Source organism: Meleagris gallopavo, chromosome 1 (assembly GCF_905368555.1).
Source record: "Meleagris gallopavo chromosome 1, MGAL_WU_HG_1.1, whole genome shotgun sequence".
Classification (NCBI taxonomy): Eukaryota; Metazoa; Chordata; class Aves; order Galliformes; family Phasianidae; genus Meleagris; species Meleagris gallopavo.
This window is the reverse complement of record NC_139404.1, coordinates 20,646,151-20,672,054: the sequence shown is the minus strand read 5'-3', so window position 1 is coordinate 20,672,054 and position 25,904 is coordinate 20,646,151. Positions and strand designations below refer to the sequence as shown.

General features: G+C 37.6%; 1 protein-coding gene across 1 annotated transcript in view; it reads right to left on the bottom strand.

Moving 5' to 3' along the window:
* GRM8 (glutamate metabotropic receptor 8) overlaps positions 1-25,904 on the bottom strand; it is a 346,291-nt gene that overhangs the window by 164,444 nt on the left and 155,943 nt on the right. The window contains exons 5-6 of the mRNA XM_085218365.1: positions 2,794-2,929; positions 1,150-1,304 (exon numbers count right to left, since the gene is read on the bottom strand). Coding sequence (XP_085074491.1) covers positions 1,150-1,304; positions 2,794-2,929 — 291 coding nt within the window. The remainder of the gene's footprint in view (positions 1-1,149; positions 1,305-2,793; positions 2,930-25,904) is intronic.

Genomic DNA, 25,904 nt, shown 5'->3' with positions numbered 1-25,904 from the left:
AAGCTGGGAAACTAAAGATTGCCCCTTAATCCGATTAGATTCTGCACCAGTATTACTCCATCAATCCAGGAGATTTAATAAAATCATGACCAACATACCAATAGGATTAAGCTCTTCATAAATACTTCCATCAGGGTAAATTCTCCAAACAGTATCAATAGTGCCATTTTTCTAATCATTTCCCAGCTTAGAGCACTTATGTCCAGGACTTAATATGGCCGTTACCCCAGCAGGCGGTACAAAGAAATCTCCACTTGCCAGAAAAGTGTCTCATACTCCACATCATAAACTTTGTTAATACAGTGACTTCTTAAAGAAAAATTTATAAGAAGTTTAGGAGAAGAAAGCAGATCCTAGATGCATCTCCTCCCATGAGAATGAGCCAATTCATTAACATCCATCTGTTGCTCTTCTTTTTTTGCACTAAGAATCACCAGACTATTGTTAAGAAACTCTCCTCCACATGTGCTGTAGTTATTAGACCATTATAAGACTGCTTAATTGCAGATTCAACATCTCCTTTGCTTTGAGCTATATTCAAAGCAAACAAAAGCCATTAAAACAAACTTCCTCCAAACTTCCAAAGTTCCCTAACAAAACAATCACTTATCTTTTTGAACAAAAAAATCCCTCGGGGCTCTATCCCTGAGGGAATGGAAACATCACCTAGTTGAAGTTTTGCACATGTCCAGAGAACAGACAGATTTCAGACAGCCTTATGCTCAGTTTTCTTCTGGTAGTCTGCTCAGTGCTTGGAGATATTTAACTCTACACCTGCCCTTATAAGAGAATTAGATACCTAAGACTGTGGTCTACCTTGAGGGCAAGGAAGTGGAAAGTTAAAAGCTGAATGCTGCAGAACTTAAGTTCTTAACTTGACTAAGCTCCTAATAAATAGAAAAATCAAGATCTAGAAATTTTTATGTTACTAAATCCCAAGTAAAGAGATGTACATTGAATTCAAGGACTTAATCCCATGTGAAGTCAACAGAGGCACTAAATGAATATTGGTAGAGTCAACTCAAAATATTTATTTGCATAGCTTTCTTTGAGCTCCAGGAAGACATACTTTTTTTATTTATATTTTTAAGAGAGCTAGGGTGTTTGAACATTATTGGAGAACAGAGTTTTGTCCCATTACATTCCTACCATCTATAGATGTTCTTTTAGGTAGGATGGTTACTGCTCCTTCTGCAATTTCTTCCTGATGCTGAACTGGTGAAATTTTTGACCCCCAACTATCTGAGCCAATCCATAGGAAATGTCCAGACTGATTAGCTTTTTTGGCTGCTTCCAGTATTCGCCTGTAAATAAATAAACAAATGCCTAATTAAATAAACTGCATGTACAAAGAATTTTAGAATCCCATAAGTACGCTCATATGAACCAAATAGGCTCTGATTTGGGCAGGTCTCAAATATGCTTAACAACTAGTGTACTGAACTTAACCTACAGTGCTGTACCTTTTAATTTTTTTTCATTTTTATACATAGTTTTCTAGCATTCTTACTGGTTTCTTCCTTTTCAGTTGCCAAACAATCTATTAAAGCTGTACTTTTAGTTAGGAACTGGAAATAGACTCACTGGGTAAAAAAAACGACTAGAAAGCCATGCCCAATGGGTTGCTGTGACTGGAGGTAAATCTGTCTGGAGGCCAGTAATAAGTGGTGTTCCGCAAGGCTCCACCTGTATTGTACTGGGGCCAGTTTTGTTTAATATTTTCATCAATTAACCTGCTGAGGAAATCAAGTGTACCCTAACTAGGTTTGCAGACATCACCAAGTTAGGCTGGAATGCTGATCTAAGAGTAGGAAGGCTCTGTGGAGGGATTTGGACAGGCTAGATGAATGGGGTGTATCCAATCGTAGGGCATTCAACAAGGCTAAGCGTCAGTTGCTGCACCCAGAACAACTCCATGCAGCACTATGGGCTCAGGGAACAGTGGCTCAAAAGTTGCCCATTAGAAAAGGACCTCCAGATACAGGCCAACAGCCAGCAGAACATAAACCAACAGTGTGCTCAGATGGTCAACAGCATTCTGGTCTGTAACAGAAATTGTCTGGCCAGAAGGACTAGAGAAGTGACAGACTTTTATGTGCCATTGGCAAGACAACTTAAATAATGCGTTCAGTTTAGGGCCCCTTACTGCAAGATTATTGATTTGCTCAAACACATTCAAAGAAAAGCAATGAAGCTCTTGATAAACCAAGACTTGTGAGGAGTTGCTAAGCGAACTAGGGCTGTTTAGTCTGGAAAAAAGGAGACTGAGGGAAGACGTCATCACTCTCCAGAACTATTTAAAAGGATGTTGCAACAAGGAGGGTAGTCTCTTTTCTTAGGTGAGAAGAGATAGGATGTGAGAAAAAAGCTCCAAACTGCACCAGGGGAGATTTAGAATGAGGAAGAATTCACACACAGAAATGGTAGTTAGGTATTATAACAGGCTGCCCAGGGAAGTGGAGGAGTTGCCATCCTTGGAGGTACTTAACAGTATGGACATGGCGATAAGGTACATGGTTTACTGATGGAATTTGGCAGTGTTAGGCTGATGGTTGGATTTGATAATCTTAAGGGTATTTTCCAACCTAGATTATTATAAAATTCCAGTTCTCCATGATACAAAGGAACAGAGCAATGTCTGACTGCAACTGAATTACTTATATACCAAATTTCCAACCATTTTTTCACTGGTTTAAATTTAAATCCCCCCTTTCTGCTCTATTCTTCTCCAGTCAATTGTGCAAATTTGTGAAGAGAAAACATATTCAACAAACAAAATTAGGAAACAGTCACCTAATATCATCTTCATTCGCAAACATGATCACTGCTCGAGCATTTGGAGTTTCTAATAAGCGTTTGATGATCTTTTCAAATTCTCCTGGTCTTGGTTCCCGAGGAATTTTGAGTGACTGAGCAATGCAAACACCTCCTGAAAGAAATTAAAAGGACAAAAAAAAAAAAAAAAAAAGAAAAGAAAAAGGGAGAGGAGAGAGGAAGAGAGGAAAGAGGAGAGAGGAGGGGAGGGAAGAATTGTTGAGCAAGCAGGCAAAGCAAGCAAGTTGCTCAAGTTGCTCACCAGCCAAAAGTTACCTTATTTATGCATTTTGAAGAATACCTTTTACAAACGTGCACACTTAATACTGAATTAAAGATTACAGCTCAGTTGCCTATTATTTTGTTTTTTATATAGAAATTAAAACAACATCCTGAGCCAGATCCGTGAGTCCTGAGCCGTGGCTCAGTTGGACTGCACTCCACAGAACTACTCTGATTTGTCACAGTTGAGAAGCCAAACATGCCACAAGATTGCATTTAAGCACAAACCTGCAGTTTAACGGTTATCATACGTTCAGAGTGTGGTTCTTTAGAGTCAGAAGCTATAAAATAGTTGTTTTTTCAGCTGAGAATATAAGGTTAGCAATACTCTGGTTACAGAATCAAATACAGAATTTGAAGTGTTAATCTATGATTGAATAGATACAGATTTCTTCAAACTGTTAACATTCATAATTAATTTAGCTTAATTATTTAAGAGGTGTGAGTTATCACTGAAATCTCTAAATTGTTAATTAACAAACGAACACAAACTCAGAGATGATATTTATATCTCTTCATCATACTATGAAAAGCTTTAGTAAACTTTCTAAACTGATATTAAGGTAAGGTGATACACACTCAAAAGTTCTTTACTGCAACCTCTTTCTCAAGTAATGGGGTTTCAAATCTGTCAATGAAATATGAAAGCGAAATGCAAGGGAAATAGGTAGCAAACATCCTGTAAAACGAAAAACTGGAAAACAATGCTAAGCACTTAACAGTTCTCAAAGTCAGTCAGGCACAAGAAGCAAAACAGATCCTAAAAAGTGATATAAAGCACCAATTTGTTACCTCATAAATTTTGAGAGTATATTTTTCAACAATTTCTGTTCATGCAGTGGCCTTTAGGGAAAAAAAAAAAAGAAAGAAAGAAAAGAAAAGAAAAGAAAAAACAGAAGGTTTTCTCCACATGAAATTCAAATGCAAATATTACAAAATGTGTATATGTAATGTACTGCATACTGCCGTCTACAAGGTGTGTGAAATGTATATCAAGCGATGAAAAACTGCAGTATCTCAAAAAAAAAGCTGTTTTCAATCAAAATGTTGTAGAAGAAATACAATTCCATCATTGCAGCAGCAAGTTCAATCATGACAGTACCATGTATCTCAGCTTCTCTCGATGAAGAATGTGTTAAGTACTAATAGAAACAAAATAAAATGTATTTCAGCCTTGCTGCTGGTTTTGTAATTAATTGTGTAAACTATCTCAGGCATACAAAACATTTTGCATATGCCCATAACTATATATTGCATACACAGCTGTTGCTCAAACAAATAACAGAGTATCAGTTTTCAGGTAATGAAGAAATGCTAGATCCACAAAGGTACTTAAAACATTACAGTACCTAACCTCTCAGCACCCTGCTGCCTTTGAAATCTACAGCCTGGACTAGATGCCCAGACACACAGAGAGCAGAGCGTCTAGGAATAGGATTCATAGGAGGCAGAAGACTGTATAAGGAATAATTAGAGCTAGCTCCAAAATAGCTAGAAAAAGTACTGAGGACAGGTTCTAAATCCAGTATTTAGGTTACAGGTGAACAAAGAAAGATCTTCCCAAACTGAGTTGAAAGAAGGTTTGAGAACAGGTGCCTTGTATGTGATAGCAATATATTTATCATTTGTTTCACAGGTGTCAAAGGACAGACAGTTCAGGCACCAAGTGCCAATGGAGGATTTATGGCTCTGAATCATAAAAACAAATCATGCCTACGTGTTTCACCCTGTCAGCTTTTCTCACTGACTTGGCAAGATGACTGCTTGTTCCTGTTGCTGGCTTCTATACACACCTTTCTAGCGGTGTGTATTCATGTACTATAACTTTCAACAACTAAAAGGTGGTTGCAGTCAAAAAGCCAAAAGTCTGTTTCCAAATGTTTCGTATCCTTCAATCTCCAGAGATCTACCTACTTTGCTCTAAATTTCCCTTAGTTAAAATTATAACTTGCCTGATGTTTGTGTGAAGAAATGAAAGCCAACTGTTTCGTTACTGAAAGGAAAAGCTGTATTCAAACCTGGTCAGTGAAAAGGATTATAAATAGGTTTCAGAGAGATTTCACTAGAAGATACTATTGAGATCAAGGAAATCAGCCAGACAGACTCATTTCAGTTAGTTCTAGTAGGAATATGGACTGGTGACTGTAACCATTCTTGTATCTTTAATAATATATGACATAGAAGATGAAATTGAAGGTTTGCCAAACAGTTTAAAAACATTAAGATAGCAGTGATAAATGGTGGTTCTTCACCTCCTCCAAGGAAAATAAAATAGACTTAGCACCCAATCAGTATCATTGTCTGTTCTCAGAACTGCAAAACTAAGGCATTACTCAGTCATCCCAGAGCTTGATGTGAGGAATAAAGCAGTTAATATAAACACTATGATGATAACTATCTATCTGCCTTCTGTCTAACAGCTATTCGGTGTGATATCCAGCATCTGGGGCCAGGAAACCATGAAGGGAAGGAAAGCAGAGCTGAGAGCTGGAAATGGGGCTTAGTGCATTCTCTGCCCATTCATAATCCACAGCTGAGTCCAGCCACTCAGCACCAGTCAACAGCTCATAACTCTTGTGCTTTAAAAACCAAGACATAAGCAGCCCCCATCTACAGTAATATATTGAGTCGTTTCCTCCACTGTGATAAAAAAAAATGAACTCTAAATTTTTCCATACTAGGCTAGACTTGCTTACAGGTATACACCTGTATAACACAGGTGGGAAATAGGATATCACAAAAGAAAAACTGGTAGATTTTGAAGATATTGTCAGTATGATGGATCAATAGACTTTTTCCCTTCTTTTCCTACACTGATTTCAGTATGGAAAAAAAGTTAAATGAAAGGTAAACGTAGTACTTACATCATTTTGATGGTTAAACTTGTGTTCATTTTAAAATGATAAATATTCATTTCATCTCTCAGGGGTTCTGTAGTCACAAGATGGCATGCTAATTGTAAACCATTAAATACTCAAGTATGTGGAGGTGGGTGTCAGAAGGAGTGAACATGTGTTTGGAAAATAGTGAGCAGAATTGCTAGAAAACTGGCACTAACAAATGAATTTTCTAAATTAAAAACTGAAAGATTAAGCTAAATGTAACTACAGGGGCCATATTATCTAATTCTCTGGGTAGGATCCAGTACTACACTATGGATCAACCACAGGAGATACTAGGAATAGGCACTGTCTTTGCACCAAAAAAAAGTGATGTCAGTTCAAGTGTGTTCCATGATGGGACCACAACCACACCATTCAGAACCAATTTACCTTCTAATTATTTTATCTTCTCATTTATGTACTTAGCCCTATTATCAAGGAAGGGGAAGAGATCAAGGTACACGCTTGCTTTGTCTTCATTCCTAGAATTAGAAGGCATACCTCACCTGCCTCACTGTAACCCATTGTAAGCTTCATCACACATCAACTATTTCCTGAAAAAGCTGAAGATTAATGGTCAAAGCATATCCAGGACCCAGTCCCACCTGGCAGGACATCCTCAGACGCCTTCAAGTGTAGATTTAATTTTTTAAGATGAATTATATGCCACTGGTTACTAGGCCAAGAAAACAGAAAGGCAAGTCTATAGGAACCTTCCAAAAGACACTGCAGAAATATGTGAAGACATAGAAGTTCTAATTCCAATGAGCAGAACAGATGTCGGAGACTCAGAAAAAGCCTCATCAGAAGAAATTCTCCTGTTAGGCTAGCAGGGCGCTGTCACAGGCAGACAAAGCCTCTGTCTGATAGCAGACTGTACATTTCTGACATTACTACATCATGCATGAGAACATGAGGGAAATCAATTAGATCTCTCCTCCTCTTCCAGTTCTTCCCTAGACCTGTCTGTATTGAAAATCTGTTCCAATTGCCAGGAATTGTGTTCAATCTGAAGGTAGTTGGAAAAATTGCAAACATGATACTCCATACTCAAGTTCTGGTGACAAGAAGCAGTGAATCCTTGAACACTTTCCTTCTAAGCAGACAGAGTTCATTATTTGATTATTTTGGATGGAAAAAAACAACCTGAATATAACAGAAAAATAAGGTAAGTGACTATTTTGCATCACACTTTCACTGATTATGATAATTAGGAACTTTTAGGAACCATTATTTAAACAAGAATCAGCATATTGCCATTCTTTTTGTATCCCAAATGCTCTTAACAATAATTTTCTAGACTAGGAGTCAAGAAAGAGTAGCACCTAAGAACATACAGTTACAAGTTGAAGATCAAATTTCACAAGCAATATTTTTTCAAAATGTAAGCATTTTCCTTAATCTAAAACTACTGCAACTGAGAGGTATGAATGCAGGCATGCAATTCTTTCCAGAATTACTTTCGTTTAGCTACCCAAAAAAAAAAATATGGACACCAATGTGGTTTTATACAGACTTCAGGGTAGCTCAGCTTTATGTATTAGAACCCAAGCAATCTGTAGGTTCTACTGCTTGCACTGAAGTCCATGCTGCAACACCTTCACTGCTATTCATTTCCAAACTTAGTTAAATCTCATTCCACTATGCCTCTTTTGTTGCAGTCACCAACTATCTGCATTAAGGATATATCCTAAATTCTTGTGGCTTTTTACTTTCTCATAAATTCACCAAATACCTCAACAAACAGTTCATCTACTCTTCATGGTCAATTCTTCAGCCAACAGTGGAAATACTGTTTGGTGTAAGGTAACTGAGAGAAAGAGTAAAAAAATAAATAAATAATACTTTGCTTTGAATGCTCAAGAGACAACATCCAGCATACTAAAACATCATGGAAAATCTTGTGAGATCTTGTTTCATAAGAGAGAAAAACAGTTAGTATTTTGATCCTCGAGTTTGTTCTTTCCTTCTTCAGTCAAGTAAAAACAAAAATTTTCAAAACCTCTTAGTATTTATGACAAAGATGCATTTAATGCGCTAGTGACTCAGTGATGCTTTGTTCACTGACAAGTCGGCTACAGTCATGAGCTTTTCAACTCAAAACTTTCAGAGATCCAAGTCTCATTTCTTGCAGTGTTTTAGCAAAGGCCTTTTAGCAATGTTTTGGTTGGATCTTTTATTGGAAGAAAAAAAAAAAAGTGTCTTTAAGGAAACCATGAAAGAACACAGAAGTTTTAAGTTAATACCAATTCTGATTTACATCTAATTAACACTGTGAACTCCAACTCTGGCTTCTACCTGTTGGATATTTTTCTTTAAAAGCAAACTTGTTTGAAGGTGGCTCTTATTCTTTCCTCCGTTTCTCTAAAATTCTTAGTACTAATGGGCCTAATTTTCACAGTAAAGGTTTGGATTCAGTGTTTAAGGGAATACAGATGTGAATAGATGCTTCCAGAAGTTCTGGGGATGGGTGAGGTGTGAAAATAACAGTTCACCTCCAAGGGCTTTCCACGCATAGTCCCAACTGCTGTATCCTAAAAGGTGTTTGTTAAAATTTGATGCTGTATTAATAGATGTAGTGCCCGCAGTGGTGTGTCTCCTTATTATCACTCTCTGACATGGGACTCAGTTTCTGAGGTCCAGTGCACTGCACAGTGCTGGAGAGATCCTTCACTGAATGCTGCTGCCTGGAGCCACAATCCCAAATCTGCATACTCAGTGGATGCATCCAGCATCACAAAGATGACACAGAAGCTTCCGGTATTCCTTAGAGTATGTTTAGGCAGAAAAAGAAACTCCACCCAAGAACAGCTAGATTTTATAAAAAACATATATATTTTTTTTTTTAAATAAATCTAGCCTTTCTTCTCTGAAGGTGGTTTTTCCCTCCATGGGATCTTCTGTTAGGTATTTTTTGTATCACTCCCTTTCCCACTTATTTTAAATACTAAGATGCTTTTCAGTTATGTTCTTCTGAATTGTCTGGTTTTAATGGTAGGTTAGTGTTCTATTTTTCCCTTACACGCTTCTTCTTGATATTAGGTGTTCAGGGTTTGCCTTTACAATTAGATGCTGTATGCAGGCAGGGAAACCTGACTTTTAATCTCCCAGTCTAAGAAAAACAGCAGCAATGATAAATCTAAGTACATTGTCCTATCATGTCTGAATATCAGCTCATTTCCACTCGAGATGGAGTACATTTAGCTAATAAAATTAACATTTCAAGGTATTGTCTGTCACATCCACAGTAATGAGTTTAATTCTCATTACTGAAAAAATGTTCCTTTTCACCAGTTTAACTCTTCTAATTTAAGTTTAAAACAGCTGGACTTGCTTACACTATTTTTCCTGAAAATCTACCTCTTTCATTTTTCCCAACAGAACTTGTACATTATGACTAAGTTATAAAATAAGTAACCTTCTTTTATATAAGCTAGGAAGGATGAGTTCACTTAATTTGGTATCTAGCCTGCAAGTTAAATGCAAAGTTAATATATCTAGGTTATAGCTCTATAACCTAATTATATTTATCTCACTTTGAAGTATTTTGAGAGGGGAACACTTGGGTAAGAACATCATTTAGGATCTAAAAATTATAAGGAAATTTATCTACTAATTTCTTACCACTGGAGGTAGTAATACATGTATAAGTCTGGTATATTGCTTCCAGTCTTCATGTTTCCAAACACAAGTTGAAGACATAGCACTGTTAAGAAATAGCAATACTTTTATAAGAAAACAGCAAAGCAAAGGGCTATGAGGATGATCAGAGGGCTGGAGCTCCTCTCCTGTGAAGACAGGCTGAGTGAGTTGGAGCCATCCAGACTAGAGAAGAAAAAGTTCAAGGGAGACATTACAGTGACCATCCAACCCTTAAAGGGGGGCTCCAAGCTGCCTGGGGATTCTTTATCAGGTACTGTGGTGACAGGAGAAGGGGTAACAGTTTTAAATTAAGAGGAAATTTAAATTTGATATTAGGAAGAAAGTTTTTACACAGAGGATAGTAAGGCACTAAAACTAACTGCCCAGAAAAGGTGTGGATCCCTGGAAGTGTTCAAGGTCAAAGTAGATGAGGCTGTGCACAGCTTACGTGGTGGAAAGTGTCCCTACACATGGCAGGGGATTAGAACTTTAAGGTCTCTTTCAACTCCAACCGTGATTCCACCGTTTGGATCAGAAAACAATCAGAGGAGTGTGATGATTCTGTGTATTTAATACTAACTGGTAACAGATCTCTTGAGAGGAAGCTTAGTAGTTAGTGGATCTAATAAAGCATTTCCTTCTAGCTTACTGGGATGAATGAATAGCTTAATTCATAAAGCACCTCTGTAGAAATGTCATCAAGTCCAAAGTTAATAATCAGGAAATGCACTCAGAAAGTGGAAATAAGTTTCAGAATTTAGAAAGAGAGAAAGGAAGAAGTAGGAAAGTGTTCAGAAGATCTATACACGCACTAAAAGTAATGTAATCAATGTAAATCAAATGTAAATCAAACATGAGTTAGTGTCCTTTTAGACATGTAGTACCAACGTAGAAATGGTGGTAAAAAAACAATGATTCTAATTCAATGGAATAATAACTTCTGTAAAGGTATTTTTCTGTTCTTGGATGAAAGAAATGACCTATGTATATAAAAAAATACAAAACAGAAATATAGAATTGGATGCTTTCACTGTCTAACAATTCACATTGTGCTTTTGTTTGAGCACACAGATATTGATCTTCTAGATTAACAACGGTTTGTAAGTTATACACTAGACATACATGTACATTTTCCTGAATAAGGACTGAGTAAGAACAGAGGTAGAAACTCCGTGCGTTGAACCACTAAAAGATGGTTATATTCAGACATTACTAGATAAAGGATTCTGGATCAGGTATGATAAATAATTTGATGCAAGTCTACTCTCTTATTTCTAAGAGGGAATGCACTTCTTGCTGGCTTGCATGAATCTTTAACAAGCAGTGAAAATCTTAAGCTTTTCTGAAACCCTTGCAAGTCTGCCTATTAACCTCCTCCTCTGCTTCTGCTCAGCTCTCTATGGTAGTTACGTAGGGCACAATTGTAATGCATTTCTTTAATTGCCTGTTCTTCATGAAGCTTTCTCCTTGCCTTGGCTTGTTGGGAATTGACTTGAAAGTAGGATCAAAGTCCACTTTTATGTAGCCTGTCAGTAGTTGTACTAGGACAGGGTATTATCTTGACTGTCCTTTTTTTCATGTGGTAAAAATATAGCTTCACTTTTCCTAGACATTCTGAAACGAACAAAGGCTCTATCGAGCACGAAAGAAATAAACTTAAGGAGAAAGCCTTTAACCCATGCAGGAAAGAACAGGAGGAAACCTACTCTTTCCATTAAAGTCCTCAGTTAAAATCACATGTAAAAAATGGCAATTACTGGGAGGAAGAGCCTTTGTTCACCTAAGCCAAATTCTGAAGAGCTTGGCCAGAGTAAGTAGATCTCAGTCAACCTCAGTCAAGGCTCTTCATTGACATGAGATGTATGAATGCAGCTGTGAATACAATTAAATGTGCTAACAGGAAATTGCAATAAAAAGAGAAATCTAGATTCCTTTCATAATGTAAAAGCTGTCAAATATCTGAAAAGTAATGTCTGTAAGCCAAGGAAGGATTAGAATACAGAAAACAGATCGAACACCAGGAAGGTGGTTGGATCACAGATCAGCCCTTGCCATGGATGCATCTTTTTTTTTCTACCAGTCAACTTTGAAGTGATTTTCAGGCTTTGTTACTGCATAGATTTTAATGTTTCAAAATTAAAAGAGTACAGACCCAGTTTCTTCCATACAAATAATAGTCTTGCTACAAGAAATCATCATTAACTGAAAAATGAAATGGAAGTGCTTGCTTTGTAATAAATTAGGAATTGAAGGTACTTAGTAACTGGCAAAAGATGTCTACAGCTCACTCCTTTCTAATAAAATGCTTAATAAATTGACCATATTATATAGACAGTGAAGAGGAAAAAAAATCCCCCAAAAAAAGCAATTACACAAAAAACCTACAATCAGTAAGTACAAAATTACTTTTACTGAACATTGCAGTATAGTGGTCATCATTATGCTGTTAATACAGGCTGAAATAAAAGCCTATTCTAACGTGAATCCAGTCTCTACATAGAATTTTGATCAACAGACCATCCCTACAAGAGCTTGATGTATTTTTCTATGTCCCTCATCTACTCATCTGATCTCATGGTTTCAATAATTTGATAAGACTCTTCTACCATATATAAATTTTTTAAGCATCCTTCATTATGTTGTGTTGTGTTGTTGTTTTTTTTTTTAACCTAAATCTCTCAAAAATTATACCAGACAAAAAACTATTATCCATGGAGCACTTATATCTCACCGATTACAACAGAAAAAATGTAGTCATACATGTTTTCAAAATTAACTAATTTTGAAATGCACTGCCCATCAAATCTGTCAAAAGATCCAACAGATGAAAAATGAAGGTACTTCAATTTACTCTGAGTTACATCCTGATAAAAACTCATAAGAAAGAAACTCCAACTTGCAGTAACAAAAAAATCCAGTCTATATTACTTGATGAAAGTGGCAAATGAGAATAAAAAATGAAGATAACATAGAAGACAAAGGAAAGATAATAAAGCAAGTAAGGACTGGAGAGCTATGCTACATTCACTTGTTCATTGCACAAATAATAGCACTGATCCTAAAACAAAATCTTCTGCAAATGTCTAGTGCTAAAATAATAATGCACCTTTGTTTGCAATGCCTTATGATTAATCATTGTCAAGTTTTGAAGTGGAAAAAATACACTGTAGGAATAGATCCTTTATTCCCCAGATTTTCAGAGAACTTTCTTTCCCTGCCTACTGAAGAAGTTTCATCAGTGAAATACACATACTTCTGTTAAGAGAAAGAGGAGAGGAACAAGCATGGCGCATAGCTCTTCCCAAATTGTAAATGATAATGATACTTTGGTAGTTTGCACTGAAATATTCCACGGAGATGTATGTTTTCAAATCCCAGATGAGCTCAATGAAAGCTACTAGAAATGTGAACTTTGACATGTTAACTTTTTCAGATCTTGAATTCCAATAGCAGCCAAAATACGACAACTGTATGTTGGCTATTAGTTGCTTAGTTTTCTCACCATCAGTGCAACTGTGGTCAAGACCAAAAGCATTTCACTAAGGAAATATAATGTGACAGTTAGTTAAAGAGACTCCTCCAGCTGCAATGCTACGAAGGTATTTGGAGTAAAATCCTTTATGTAAAAAGGACATCAAGAGTGCTACTCTCTGTGAAATGGAATTAACCACTGATCAGTTCTCTGAGGCTGTTGATTTTTTATTGGAAAATAATACCTTTCACTGTCTGTGTGGCTGCTGCAGTTAGGTCAGTCCTCAAGAAGCAGAAGGGCAATGACATCTATGATAAAAGCTCACAGACAATTCTACATGGGATATCTTAAGTTGAATTAATGCTCACACAGCATTGCTATGCTTTCCTACAAGTTGCATGTCTCAGATTGGCACTGCAAGCCAAGTCTAACTTAGGCACATTGACAGCATGATTTAAAATCAACAGGCACAGTAAAAACATGTTTGTGGCACTGGAGAGAATACAGTCAGCATAGGTCCATCAAAAAGGCGAGGAAAGTCACAAGGAAACTAGGAATTAGGAGACATATTCATAAATTCTAAAGAACAATCAAGAACTTGCCCTAAAAGATGACTGAGATTTCATTCTCACATCTAGTCGGAAGGATGCCCAGCTTCTCTAAAGAACTAAATCTAGCAAGGGGGAAGAAAATATTTTACTTATCCAGCAACCCCTGGTATTTTCTATTGAGCACATTCTTACTATTTTTATACCATCTGTTGAAATCTCTCTCCAAGTCCCAAAGACTTCTTCCAGCACTGCTATACACAAAGCCAGTATCATCTTTTCAGACAATGAATCAGTACAATGCAACTTAAATGACTCACTCAAATACAATTTTCCCAGAGATGATACGACTGAAAAAAAAAAAAAGAAAAAAAAAAGAAAGAAAGAAACACCAATGTAAGGTTGAAGAGTATGCAGGTTTCCATCTGCTATAAGCAATGGATAAGTCTACTCTCCCAAAAAGGAAACTTGTTTTTACAGGAAAACAGCATGTACATGGACAGTTACAGTGGAGTTTGAAAATAAATTCATCCCCATCTTATTTCACAGTAATTTCCCAGAGAGATTAAAACTCTCACCAGCCTTTCTCAGACCAAGCATGAGCAGAAAACACCTGTTTCTTAGTAATTAATGAAGACAGATTAGATAAGCTTAAGTAATTAATTATGTATTGCACTTGGTTTGTTGAATGGACTACGAAGAAAGCATACTATTATTCTGATTGAAGGCCAAAATGCTTCCCTACTAATAAAATTGTAGTGATGACAGGACAATTCTTATCTACAGAATTCTTATCTACCTATTACCACAATGGACGTAACATTTGCTTCCAAGTTTGCCTAATTCTCTGTGATAAAGCATTCCTTCTTCCTTCTTGCATCTCCTCAGAAGTATTTAGTTCCAGATTTTTATATCACCATATCATAGAATCATAAAATGGCCTGGGTTCAAAAGGACCTCAATGATCATCTAGTTTCAACACCCTGCTATGTGCAGGGTTGCCAACCACCAGACCAGGCTGCCCAGAGCCACATCCAGCCTGGCCTTGAATGCCTCCAGGGATGGGGCATCCACAACCTCCTCGGGCAAACTGTTCCAGAATGTCACCACCCTCTGTGTGAAAAACTTCCTGCTGGTTCATGTTCAGCTTCTCGTCCACCAGAACCCCCAAGTCCTTCTCCACAGGGCTGCTCTCAAGATGATCTTCCCCCAGTTTGTATAAATACCTGGGATTGATCCAACCCAAGTGCAGCACCCTGTCCAGGTCCCTCTGTATGGCTTCTCTTCCTTCCAATGTATCGACTGCACCACTCAGCTTGGTGTCATCTACAGGCTTGCTGAGGGTGCACTTGATTCCACTGTTTGTGTCACTGATGAAGATGTTAAAGAGCACTGGTCCCAAGACCGAACCTGAGGGACACCGCTTGTGCCCAGCCTCCACCCTGACACAGAACCATTGATCACAACTCTTTGACTGTGTCCAGCCAGCCATTTCCTAATCCATCAAACAGTCCATCCTTCAAATCCACGTCTCCAATTTAGGGAGAAGGATGTGGTGAGGGACCATGTCAAAGCCTTTGCAGAAGTCCAGGTAGATGACATCCACCACCCTTCCCCCATCCATCAAACACTCTATCATAGAAGGCCACCAGGTTGGTCAGGCACAATCTGCCCTTGATGGAGCCATGCTGCCTGTCTGAAATCACATCTTTGTCTCGTATGTGCCCTAACATAACTTCTAGGAGGATCTGCTCCATGATCTTCTCAGGCACAGAGGAGAGGCTCACCAGCCTGTAGTTCCCTGAGTCTTTCTTTCTCCCTTTCTTAGAAATGAGAGTGATGTTTCCTTTTTTCCAGTCACTGAGGACTTCACCATGATTTTTCAAATATTATGGAGAGCAGCTCAGCAACCACATCAGCCATCTCTTTCGGAACCCTAGGATGGATATCATCTGCCCCCATGGACTTATATACGTTCAATTTCACGAGGAGGTCTTGGGCCTGTTCTAATGTTACAGTGGGACAGAAATCACTCCCCACACCCTCACCTAGAGGCTCGTGGTCTTGGCAAACATGGGAAGCCTGACCACCTGTGAAGACTGAGGCAAAGCACTCACTGAGTACCTCAGCTTTTTCTACGTCAGAGGAAGCCAGCTACGCATTACCTTTCTTCAGAGGGGGAACACTCTCCTTGGCCTTTTTCCTCCCGTCTATGTACCTGTAGAACCCCTTCTTTCTTTTCTCTTATCTTTCACATCCCTCACCAAGTTCAGCTCCATCTGCATCAAAAATGTAGAATATATTCCATATACATATACGTATATTCTATATATAGAATAGCTCCCTTCCCTTCCTTTCCCTTCCATTCACTTTCCTTTTCAGATTTGTGACTCTCAGTTTAATTAAATCTTGACAAAAGAGCACACTGGATTTTCAATTGCAAGAATATCTACAGAACAACTATTCTGGGTCTGACCAAGGGTTCACCTAGCCTTGATGATACCTCTTCTGTTTCTGAAATATGAAGAGCAGAAGAACAGAGTAAGCATATGTGCTAGCATGTCCTCGAAGCCTTCAACAATCTCCTGCTCAACAGCTTTCTGAGAAAAGGAGTTGTTTTCATTCTCATCAAAAAATCTTGAATCAATATTCTGCAGATCAAGCACATTATGTAAGAAGGAGGTGTCTCTAGCCTCATTAAAAAATCTTCATAGATTTTTTCTCTATTAATACATCTAGTCAATACAAATATGGGTGAAAACTTGATTAGATGTTCCAGGTGCTCCCTCAACATCACTTCAAGCCTAAAGCCTCCCAGCTTCTAAAGATCAATTTTCCTTTGACTTTCTCCATTACTACAGTCTTAAGCTTCAAAAATCATAGTTTCATTCTGCTAGTACCATGACAAAGTCTTTAATTTTCACATGTTCCTTTCAACTCTATCTTCCTGTTGAACTACTGGTCCAACACATCCAATATACACATCACATTTTTTCTCTTCCTTTATGAACAGATCTGCATAACATATTTGGATAAATTTCTAAGGAGCTTCTTAGAATATTCGAATAGCTCTAAAACTGTAAGCATATTTTTATATTCCCATATGTGCGTCTGCAGAGTTTTTTCACAGACCTTAGAAAACTGGCCAAGAAGAATAGCATATGCAAGAATCTGAATGTACAGGCAGATACATAACTCTCTGAAGGCTGTATGAAAGTCTTTTTGAAGTTCTTGTGTTTCTAGGATAACTTAAATCAAGGCATCAGATATACGTGACAAGCAATTTGGTGTTCTGGAATTGAGAGAATCTTTTTTTTTATTATAAATGAACCAAAATATTAATTAAAGAATAATCCCAGGTATAATGTTTTGAAGCTTATTAAAAATGGCTTAAAAGTTGATCCTGTACTTACATACTGAACAGCTATATATTATATATTCAAGTAAGGTGATTTTCTGCATTATGTCAGCTGTAGATTGTCAGTAGTGTTGACTGGATACTAAGTGCTGACTAGATATTAAGTCTCTAGTAATCACACTGTTTTAAGGTAGAGTTGTCAGATAATATGCCAAAAAAACAAAACCTTTTCCCATAAATCTGGAATAATTGTATTTATAACAATAAATTGTACAAGACACAATTGGTTACTGGTTTGAGTTTATCAATTTCATTAGATTTTTTTCATGAAGTTCTATTTCACACTGCATAGCTCTCACTGAAGTCACCAAAAGAGCTTCATTTTTCATAGTTTGGAATGCTCATTAGATATTTATATGAAAAATGAGAGCAAACTACGTTACACTAGAAAGAACAAAAACAATTTCATAGGGCAGTAAACTCTTATACTCCAGGGCATAAGCCAAACAGTAATTTATAGGGTTAGACGGAAGCTTTGCTCATGAACAAGATACTTTGAAGAGAACACAACTGAATGTTAAGTATCTTCCTTCAAAGCATCTCTTCAGATGAAAACTGGACAAGATCTGGTACTGCAATTCCTTGGCCCAGATTTTCAGCATGCTGTGAAGCCATATCTCTGCCTGCCACCCTTGCTACAGCGACTTCCACAGCACTTCCTCATTCCAAACTGCTCTCAGTATTGTTCATGTAATCCTCCATCAGCTGGAACATCTGATGCCATTTTCTGGCATGTGAGTGGCATTTTCTATTTCCTACTCATTTTAGTCTTTGGAAAATATAAAATCACCATTTTTTTTAAGTAAGACAATTCCCTATCTACATACCACCCAGAAATACATTTACATTTGAAAGCATAAGTTATCTTCTCTTTCAGTAGTATCCTTGTATCTAAAGCAGAAAAATGTGCAATTTCTGAAACTGTATTGATCTAATTTATCCAAAGCTTACAGTAAATGAAGACAAGAGAAATCCTTTTTTTACATGTAGAAAGGTTAAACATATAAAATGAAATGCGTACAATTATCTACCTTGTTCTTAACAGACTTCAGAAAAAAAAAAAAAAAAAAAAACATTGGAAGAAGCAAAACCCTTTATCCACTGCAGGCACTGATCAAAGTGTCTCTAAGTGTCTCTACAAAACACTGGGATTAACTCTTTCAAAAGTGTTCATTAGTTTGACTGTCCTTTAATTCAAAGGTGTTCCTCATTTGCTGCATCCCAAATGCACCTTATTGTTTAACACCATTACATCTTTCCACCAATTTATCAGTGAATTTATCTTACAAAATTCCTTGTCTCTTCCTTCCTTCCTCTTTGGCTTCTATCTTATTCTGCTACTAAGCTCAACCTCAAATAAGTGCTCAGATAAATCATAAGAAAGGAAATAAATGGAGAGAGAAAGTGATTTAAAGTTTTCCTGAGACTCCAAAGTGACTGTATACAATAAGACAAGCTCTTTCAGCCAGCAAAAAGCAAAACAGCAATTCAAACTGAAAGCAAAGCACAGCAAATATATGGCCATTAGAGGCAGATGAGTAAGATTGCACAATTTAAAATATAACGACAGGGAATTTCTTCTAATTGCTCCCTTCCATCTGCTAATCAGGCACCGAGCAGTGCTGATGTTCACCTTAACAAGTCCTACAGCAAAAACTGCTAGATAACTTCAAATAGGAGAGCTTTCTTGTTAAGCTTTGTCTGTCTGCTACGAGAAACGAATTGAAGAAATGCTGCTCAGACACACAAATGTGTATTTAATTAATTGTAACTCTTGCATGGTCTTCAAGGGGGCTGTGCTTGCAGAATGAACAAAAGTGATCTGATTTCTGAAGCACCCTTGTCTTTGAGATGCCATCCTATTTTCTATATATCTACTCAAAATCTCATGGTGCACAACATACAACTATAGCTCTGCAAGCTTAGAACAAAACCTAGTCCACCTTCGGGAGTTTCATTGGAAATGCTAACTATGCTAAATAATAGCAGAAAAAAAATTGTCACAGAGCTGTATTTTAAAGAAAGGAGGTTCAAAGTCAGAACTTTTTTAAAAGCCTTTCAGTTCACTTTGCCTTACAATAAACAGTAACAGGAAAGAGGAGTTCACACTATGCTAACATACTAAAAATGAAAAAAGAAGTGACTTGGGTTACTTTTTTGCTAAAAACTCCAGTACTGCCCTGCTGATGCTCATTGAAAGGGAAAGAAGCATAAGTGCAGATTTAGACATTTGTACTTCTGAACCCACTTTGGGACAGCACACATTTTCATGCTTTTTCTTTCATATTTACTTAGAGCACAATAAATATATCTATCCAAGCAACTAAATCAACACCAGGAGCTTATTTTATCTAAGCCTTGTGTTGTTACGTAGGTGGAAAGGCAGATAAATTTCTCCTTCCTTGAGATGAGTAGGTGTGTGGAAAAATGCCATGCGAATCAAATTATCCTTGATTCATCATTATAGCACATCATACAAAATGATTTGCATTTAGGAACTCATTTGCACCACTGCATTCCTGGGAAGTACACAGAATACAAAAAGACCATTACCTAGGAGTCCACTGATTCAAGAGCCAATTTATCTTTGCTTTTGCTCCAAAACAAGTAATTACTGTGGCAATGCTCAAAGCAATTTTAATTATCTTAAACCATTTGACTAGATCTTATCATTCTGATAAGTGAGGTAACTCCAGTACCATAATTCCAAGACTGGTGATAATGTAGTCATATATTCTGCTCAACTGCAAGAATTTTTGTAGTAATTGAGTTGTGCACATTGTGTTTAAACAACTCATAGCTAGCAATTTCCTATTGTGGCCAAATCTTCTTTGGTAAATTCTCACTCAAAGCACTTAGAATCTCCATATTTGAAATACTTGCGGTTAGAGTAAATCATACCTTCTAGAGCAACCAGCTGAGCTCAATTCAACGTGAATATTCCTTTCTAAATTCATATTTCTCCTTCACTCCTCCTCACACATTTTGTGTTGGGAAAAACAGTAGTCCCGATTATGCAGAATGCCCCACAGTATTTTCTTCTAGAGCATTCAAACATGAAATAGGATCACACTGCATCCCTCCTTCAGAAGTCTTCAGTAGTAATATTATCATAAATCTCAGATTGACCTCCTTACTTGATTTTTTCCCAGCATGTGAACATGCAGGCACTGGAATCATTTGTGGGATTCTGAATACATCTAAAGTAATGTGCACATAAGTCCCCTGCTGAATGGGTCTTAAATCTGTAGCATTTATTGTTCAGCCTACTGTCTCAAGTTGACTTTCAGTGCAAGAAGATTCAAGCACAGGCTTTATAAAGTCCAAATTCTACAGTCTGACATAAACAAAGTGCAAATTCTCAGCTTGGTTCATGCAAAATACGTCTGCTAACAACACTATTTCATTCACTTGACATGTAAAGCCATTTGGGAAAGTAATCCGTTGGAGAAGAAATGCTTTTTTAATCTCAAAAGATTGAAGATGTGTTTCTAGCTGTGCTATATGCAGCTCTGAAGAATCATAACCTCTTCTTCCTCCATCTGTAAAAATGGAGGAATTCACACATAAACCAATCATGTTAACGTAAAGTTGATTATTGACAGTATCAGAGTAAAGTTGAAATATATATATACACACACATGTATGTAGGTTGTTCTGAAAGTAATGCCTCCTATTTATTTCCACGGAAACTACAACAGTTAAAAAGCACCATAACATTATTTAATAATTAATAATTATTTAAATTCTCAGCTACAAAACACTCTTTTTCAACATAGTCACTACCTTTAGCTGTATATTTTTGCCAGCAAGGAACAAGAGTCTTTATATTGCACTACAATTTCACAGCTGCTGTGATGGCATTGGTAGGAAATGGTTGCTCACACATTCTATCTTTCATTGGCTTGAATAGATGGAAATCAGAAGGCACCAAATCTGGACTGTATGGTGGATGCAGTATGACAGTGCAGCAAAGGCAGGCAATTTGCTCACAGTCTTCAAACTGGTATGGAACCTTATGGTAACATGCTGCATGGAAAAGACTGTCATCTTCAAGCTTTCAGCATAGTCAGCGCCACCATGTAGCAGCCAGAGTTGATGTTCTGTCTAGGTTCAAGGAAATCCATAAGGAACACTCCTTTCCTATTCCAAAAAACAGCGTGCATTGCTTTACCCTCTGAGGGCTGTATTAATGTTTTCTTTGATGGGGGACTCATATGTCACCAATTCATATGACTGGCTTGTAATGTTGACACCACATCTCATCATGGGTAACAATGAGATCCTTGAAATTGTCACCTTCACCCTCATATTGGATCAACAGGTCCTAAAAACACACATGCAGTGTTGTTTCTGTTCCTACATGAGCATTTGTGGGACATATCTGGTGCAAATTTTGTAATATCCCAGTTACCATCATCATTTTCAAATGCATTGAAGCCAATACACAGTTCCCAGGTCATAATCTGTTGATTCATGTCAATTCACATAGATGAACTGATAAAGGCACTTTTCATTTTGTGGTGTGAAAGCTGTGCATGGCCATCTGGAATGTGTCTAGTCTTTCATGTCACTGTCAGCACTGCTGAAACGCTTCATCCACTGCCTCAATGCGTCCACAACCACTGTTTGATCTCCACAAATATCCAGCAAGTGTCGATGAATGTCAATGGGTGCATTTTTTTCCACTCAGAAGAATTCCATTCCAGACCCTTGCATCATATGCGCTTCTATGTCAGATACCATTTAATCAGACTGCCGCTTTGCTGCCATCTGTTGCACAGCAACAAAATGTAGTGGAACACTGTTAGGAAGGTTCAGCCTCTACTGCCATACCACCACCATGTGCCTCTGACTTCAAGGGCCACCATAGTAAAATCAGAGGCATTACTTTCAGAGCAGCTCTGGTGTGTATATATATATATATATGACGCATATATATATGAGTATACACAATGAAAAAAATAACATCTAAAACTAAAAGGCTTTCCTATGCACACAAAACACCTGAACACTGTAAAGCATCTGGAAGATACTGGTAAGCAGGATCTATGTATTTCAAAGAATTTCTGCTTATGCATATAACAAATTTATCCAAAGGTATTATTAACTCTCATTTTCCTCAGTTCATCTACTGAGGAACTGAGGGCTTTTCTATTTCTTCACTCTGTCAGTATTTTTAGGTGTGAATGCTTTTTCTGCCACATGAAATTTATAACCTATGTCATTAACATGTTATTTCTTTTCAGACTTCATTTTCTCCCTTGTCTATTGCTAGTATTCCCTATTTTAGTTTTTCCTATCTTTGATGTTGCTGTTGTTATTTGGAATGTGTTTCACAAAGTAGTTTATATGAAAGATGCTCCGTAAAAGACTAAGGATAATCAAATTTCTTTCTACCAAAAGAAAAAACAGAGCTCTCTAAGAGTCTCTAAGACAAAATATATCTATCACTGTATTCATTCATGGGGAGAAAGTATGAAAAGCTAGTGATGGCATATTCTGCAATACTAATACAGAATGGGAAATACCGTTTTATTTGCCCCATCAGTAATTTTTATACTGGGGAAAAAAAAACACAAAAAACAAACAAACCAAAAAAAAAAAAAACACTGAGCAGATGCATGCATTTTTCTGCAGAGAATTGTTTTCTCTTCCTAATTAATTGGGGACTTATGAAGAACTGCTTCAGCAATACAAAATTGACCTTTGAAGATCAAAGTGATAAACCATATGGGGCTAAATCCTGCCCCTCTTATGCATGCAAAACTCTTACACATTTCAGAAGAGTTTGCATCATGATTTAGAAGAGTGATCATCATACATCAGGAAAAACAGCCTCTGGGACAGTTTAATCTATACAGCCAGAACTTTCATCTTTCACTGCATTTTCTTTCGCCTCCTCTTGTGTTCATCCCTCCCTTTCTTCCAGATTGCTTATGGGAAAGCTTTACCCCCACCTACTCCTTTCTTCAATCATCCCATTTAGCTTTAGCTTTAGTTGGTAAGTTTGCGTAACACAAAATTTTGGGAGCAAGAATACTAGCACTGCATAATAATAATAAGTTAATACAAACTCCTCATTACACTGCTTCTTCATTTCAATTGTTTGAGATTCTTCTGGACCTTAAGGCATATGCAAAAATCATCTTAGATCTAAATCAGATCTAAGTGTGCTTACATTATATTACTATTTCTTAAATGACATGTTTTAAAACCAACATCCAGAGGGTTAAACTAATAATTCAGAGCATCATTTTTTCTTTTGAAATAGTCTAGAAATTGCACCAAGTATATGAATTTGTATTGCATATTTATAGGCTACATTAAAAATAGTTATTACAGTTACACTGTCTCTGCTGCCAGAAGGATCATTTCTATCATTTTCTTCAACAGATATTCTTCTTCCTTAAATTCAAATTGAGCCCTACTGCTATCAGAAGGTGAAAGTTGAAAGACCTCAGTATCACCAACAATAGCCAAAAGCATATTAGAGATTTGTGCAGGTGATGTGCTACATGCCCTTCTCGCTATCATGTTTGCATTTGATGAATACTTAAGACCAGGATAAATTCATTCCATTCATTAAAATGAAGTCTAAAAAATTCTAGTGCTTTGAGAGTCTCATGACAGCAAATGATGTAGGCAAGAGATGTTCAGCCTACAAACACTTCAAAGCTAGCAACTGCAGGTCAGCCTCACACACTGAGGGTTGGACTGCACCAGTCATATTCTCAACCAGGGAAGAAGAAGTGATTTAATTTTCAAGCAAAGCATCACATTGATGATAGGATAGTTTGGTTGAAAGTGACCTTCAAAGATCATCTAGTCCAACTGTCTGATCACTTTGGGGCTAATCAGAACTTAAAGCATATTCTTGAGGGGGCTGTCCTAATGGTTCTTGAATAATGACAGATATGAGGCACCAACCATATCACTAGGAAGTCTGTTCTGTGCTGACTGCTCTCAGAACAAAGAATTTTTTCCTTGTGTCTAGTTTGAACTTTTCTTGTCACAGCTTTGTGCCATTCCCACATGTCCTGTTGTTGGTTCCCAGGGCGCAGAGCCTAGCACGTCCTTCTGCACTTCCCTTCCTCAGGAAATTGCAGAGAGCAACTCAGTCTTCTTTTCTCCAGACTACAACACAAGTGTCCTCAGCCTCTCCTCATAGGTGACACCTTCCAGTCCTATTACCAGCTTGGTTACACTCTTCTAGACACATTCAAGAATGTTAGCATCATTTTTATACTGTCCAGACCAGAACTGCACAGTATTCAAGGTGAAACTGCACTAATTCTAAATGTACTGGGAGAAGCAGTACTTTTAATCATATGGTTACAAAGTGTTTAATACTTCCCAAAATGTCCTTTGCTCTCTTGACTGCCAGGGCACACTTCTGGCTCATGCTGAGCCTGCTGTCACCAGCACCTACAGATCTCTTTCTGCTCTCCAGTCACTTGTCTCCCAGCAAAGCTCTTTTCCTTGTGCAGGACCACCCAGCATTTTCTTTTGATGAACTTCACTTCATCATGGCTGATTTCCCAACGCTTTTACTCAGATCCCTCTAAAAGGCCTCTCATCCCTTCAGGGATTCAACAGCATCTCCCAATTTCAAATCATCAGTAAGTTCCACTTCTGCATCAAGCATTCCACTTCTGCATTCAGATCACTTTTAAAAATATTGAACAGAACTGTCCCTAGTGACACTACTAGTGACCATCTGCCAGACAGATGTAGCCCCATTCACTAAAATCCTTTGAGATTGACCACTGAGCCAGTTCATCACCCAGCATAGCATGAATTCGTTTATCTCACAGTTGGACAATTTGTCCAAGAAGGATGCTGTAACGGATGATATCGAAGGCCTTAATAAAAGCTAGAAAGATTACACTCACCACCCTCTCCTTCATCCACCAGGGAGGTGACCTTATCATAAAAGGAGACTACATTACTAAGGCAGGGCCTTCCCTTTGTGAATCTATGCTAACTATATTTGATAATAGCTTTGTTCTTTGTGTGCCTTTCAATTGCACTCAAGAAAATCTACTCCATAACTTTTCCAGGCACTGAGGCTAAACTGTGAGGTCTGTAGTTTCCTGAGTCATCTCTCATGCCCTTTGTGTAGGTGGGTATAGCACTGACTAGCTTCCAGGAAGTAGGAATCGCCCCAGACTTCCATGACCTTCGGTAAACTATTATTATTTTAAGCCATTTTCCTGCATGGTGAAAGTGGAGATACCTAAAAATTGCTATTCACACTCTCAATCAGTGACTCGGGTTTTTCAAATACACAGTGCCACTGTGCCAATAAACATATAACCAGGTACCAAACTATACTCGGCTTTTGTACACTGTTATGCTTTTAAATTACATTAAAAATCATAGAATACAATCATAAAATTGCTTGGAACTTGGTGTCCTTGAGGTCCCTTCAAGCCCAAGCCCCCTGCCACAGGCAGGAGTGCCAACTGCTAGATCAAACACTAGATCAGATTGCCCATGGCCCACTGAATCTGGCCTTAAACATCTCCAGGGATGAAGCATTCACAGCCTCTATGGACAACCTGTTTGAGCATCTCACCACTCTCTCAGTAAAAAACTTCCCCCAGAATCTAATCTAAATCTTCCAAATTGTTTAAAACCATTCCCCCTGTCCTATCATTATCTAAAAGGTTGATTTCCCGCATGTTTATAAACTCCCTTTAAATATTGGAAGGCCATAATTAGTTCTCCCTACAGCCTTCTTTTTTCCAGGCTGAACAAGCCCAGCTCCTTCAATCTGTCTTTATAGGAGAGGTTCTCCAGCCTTTGGATCATCTTCATGGCCTTCCTCTGAACCCACTCCA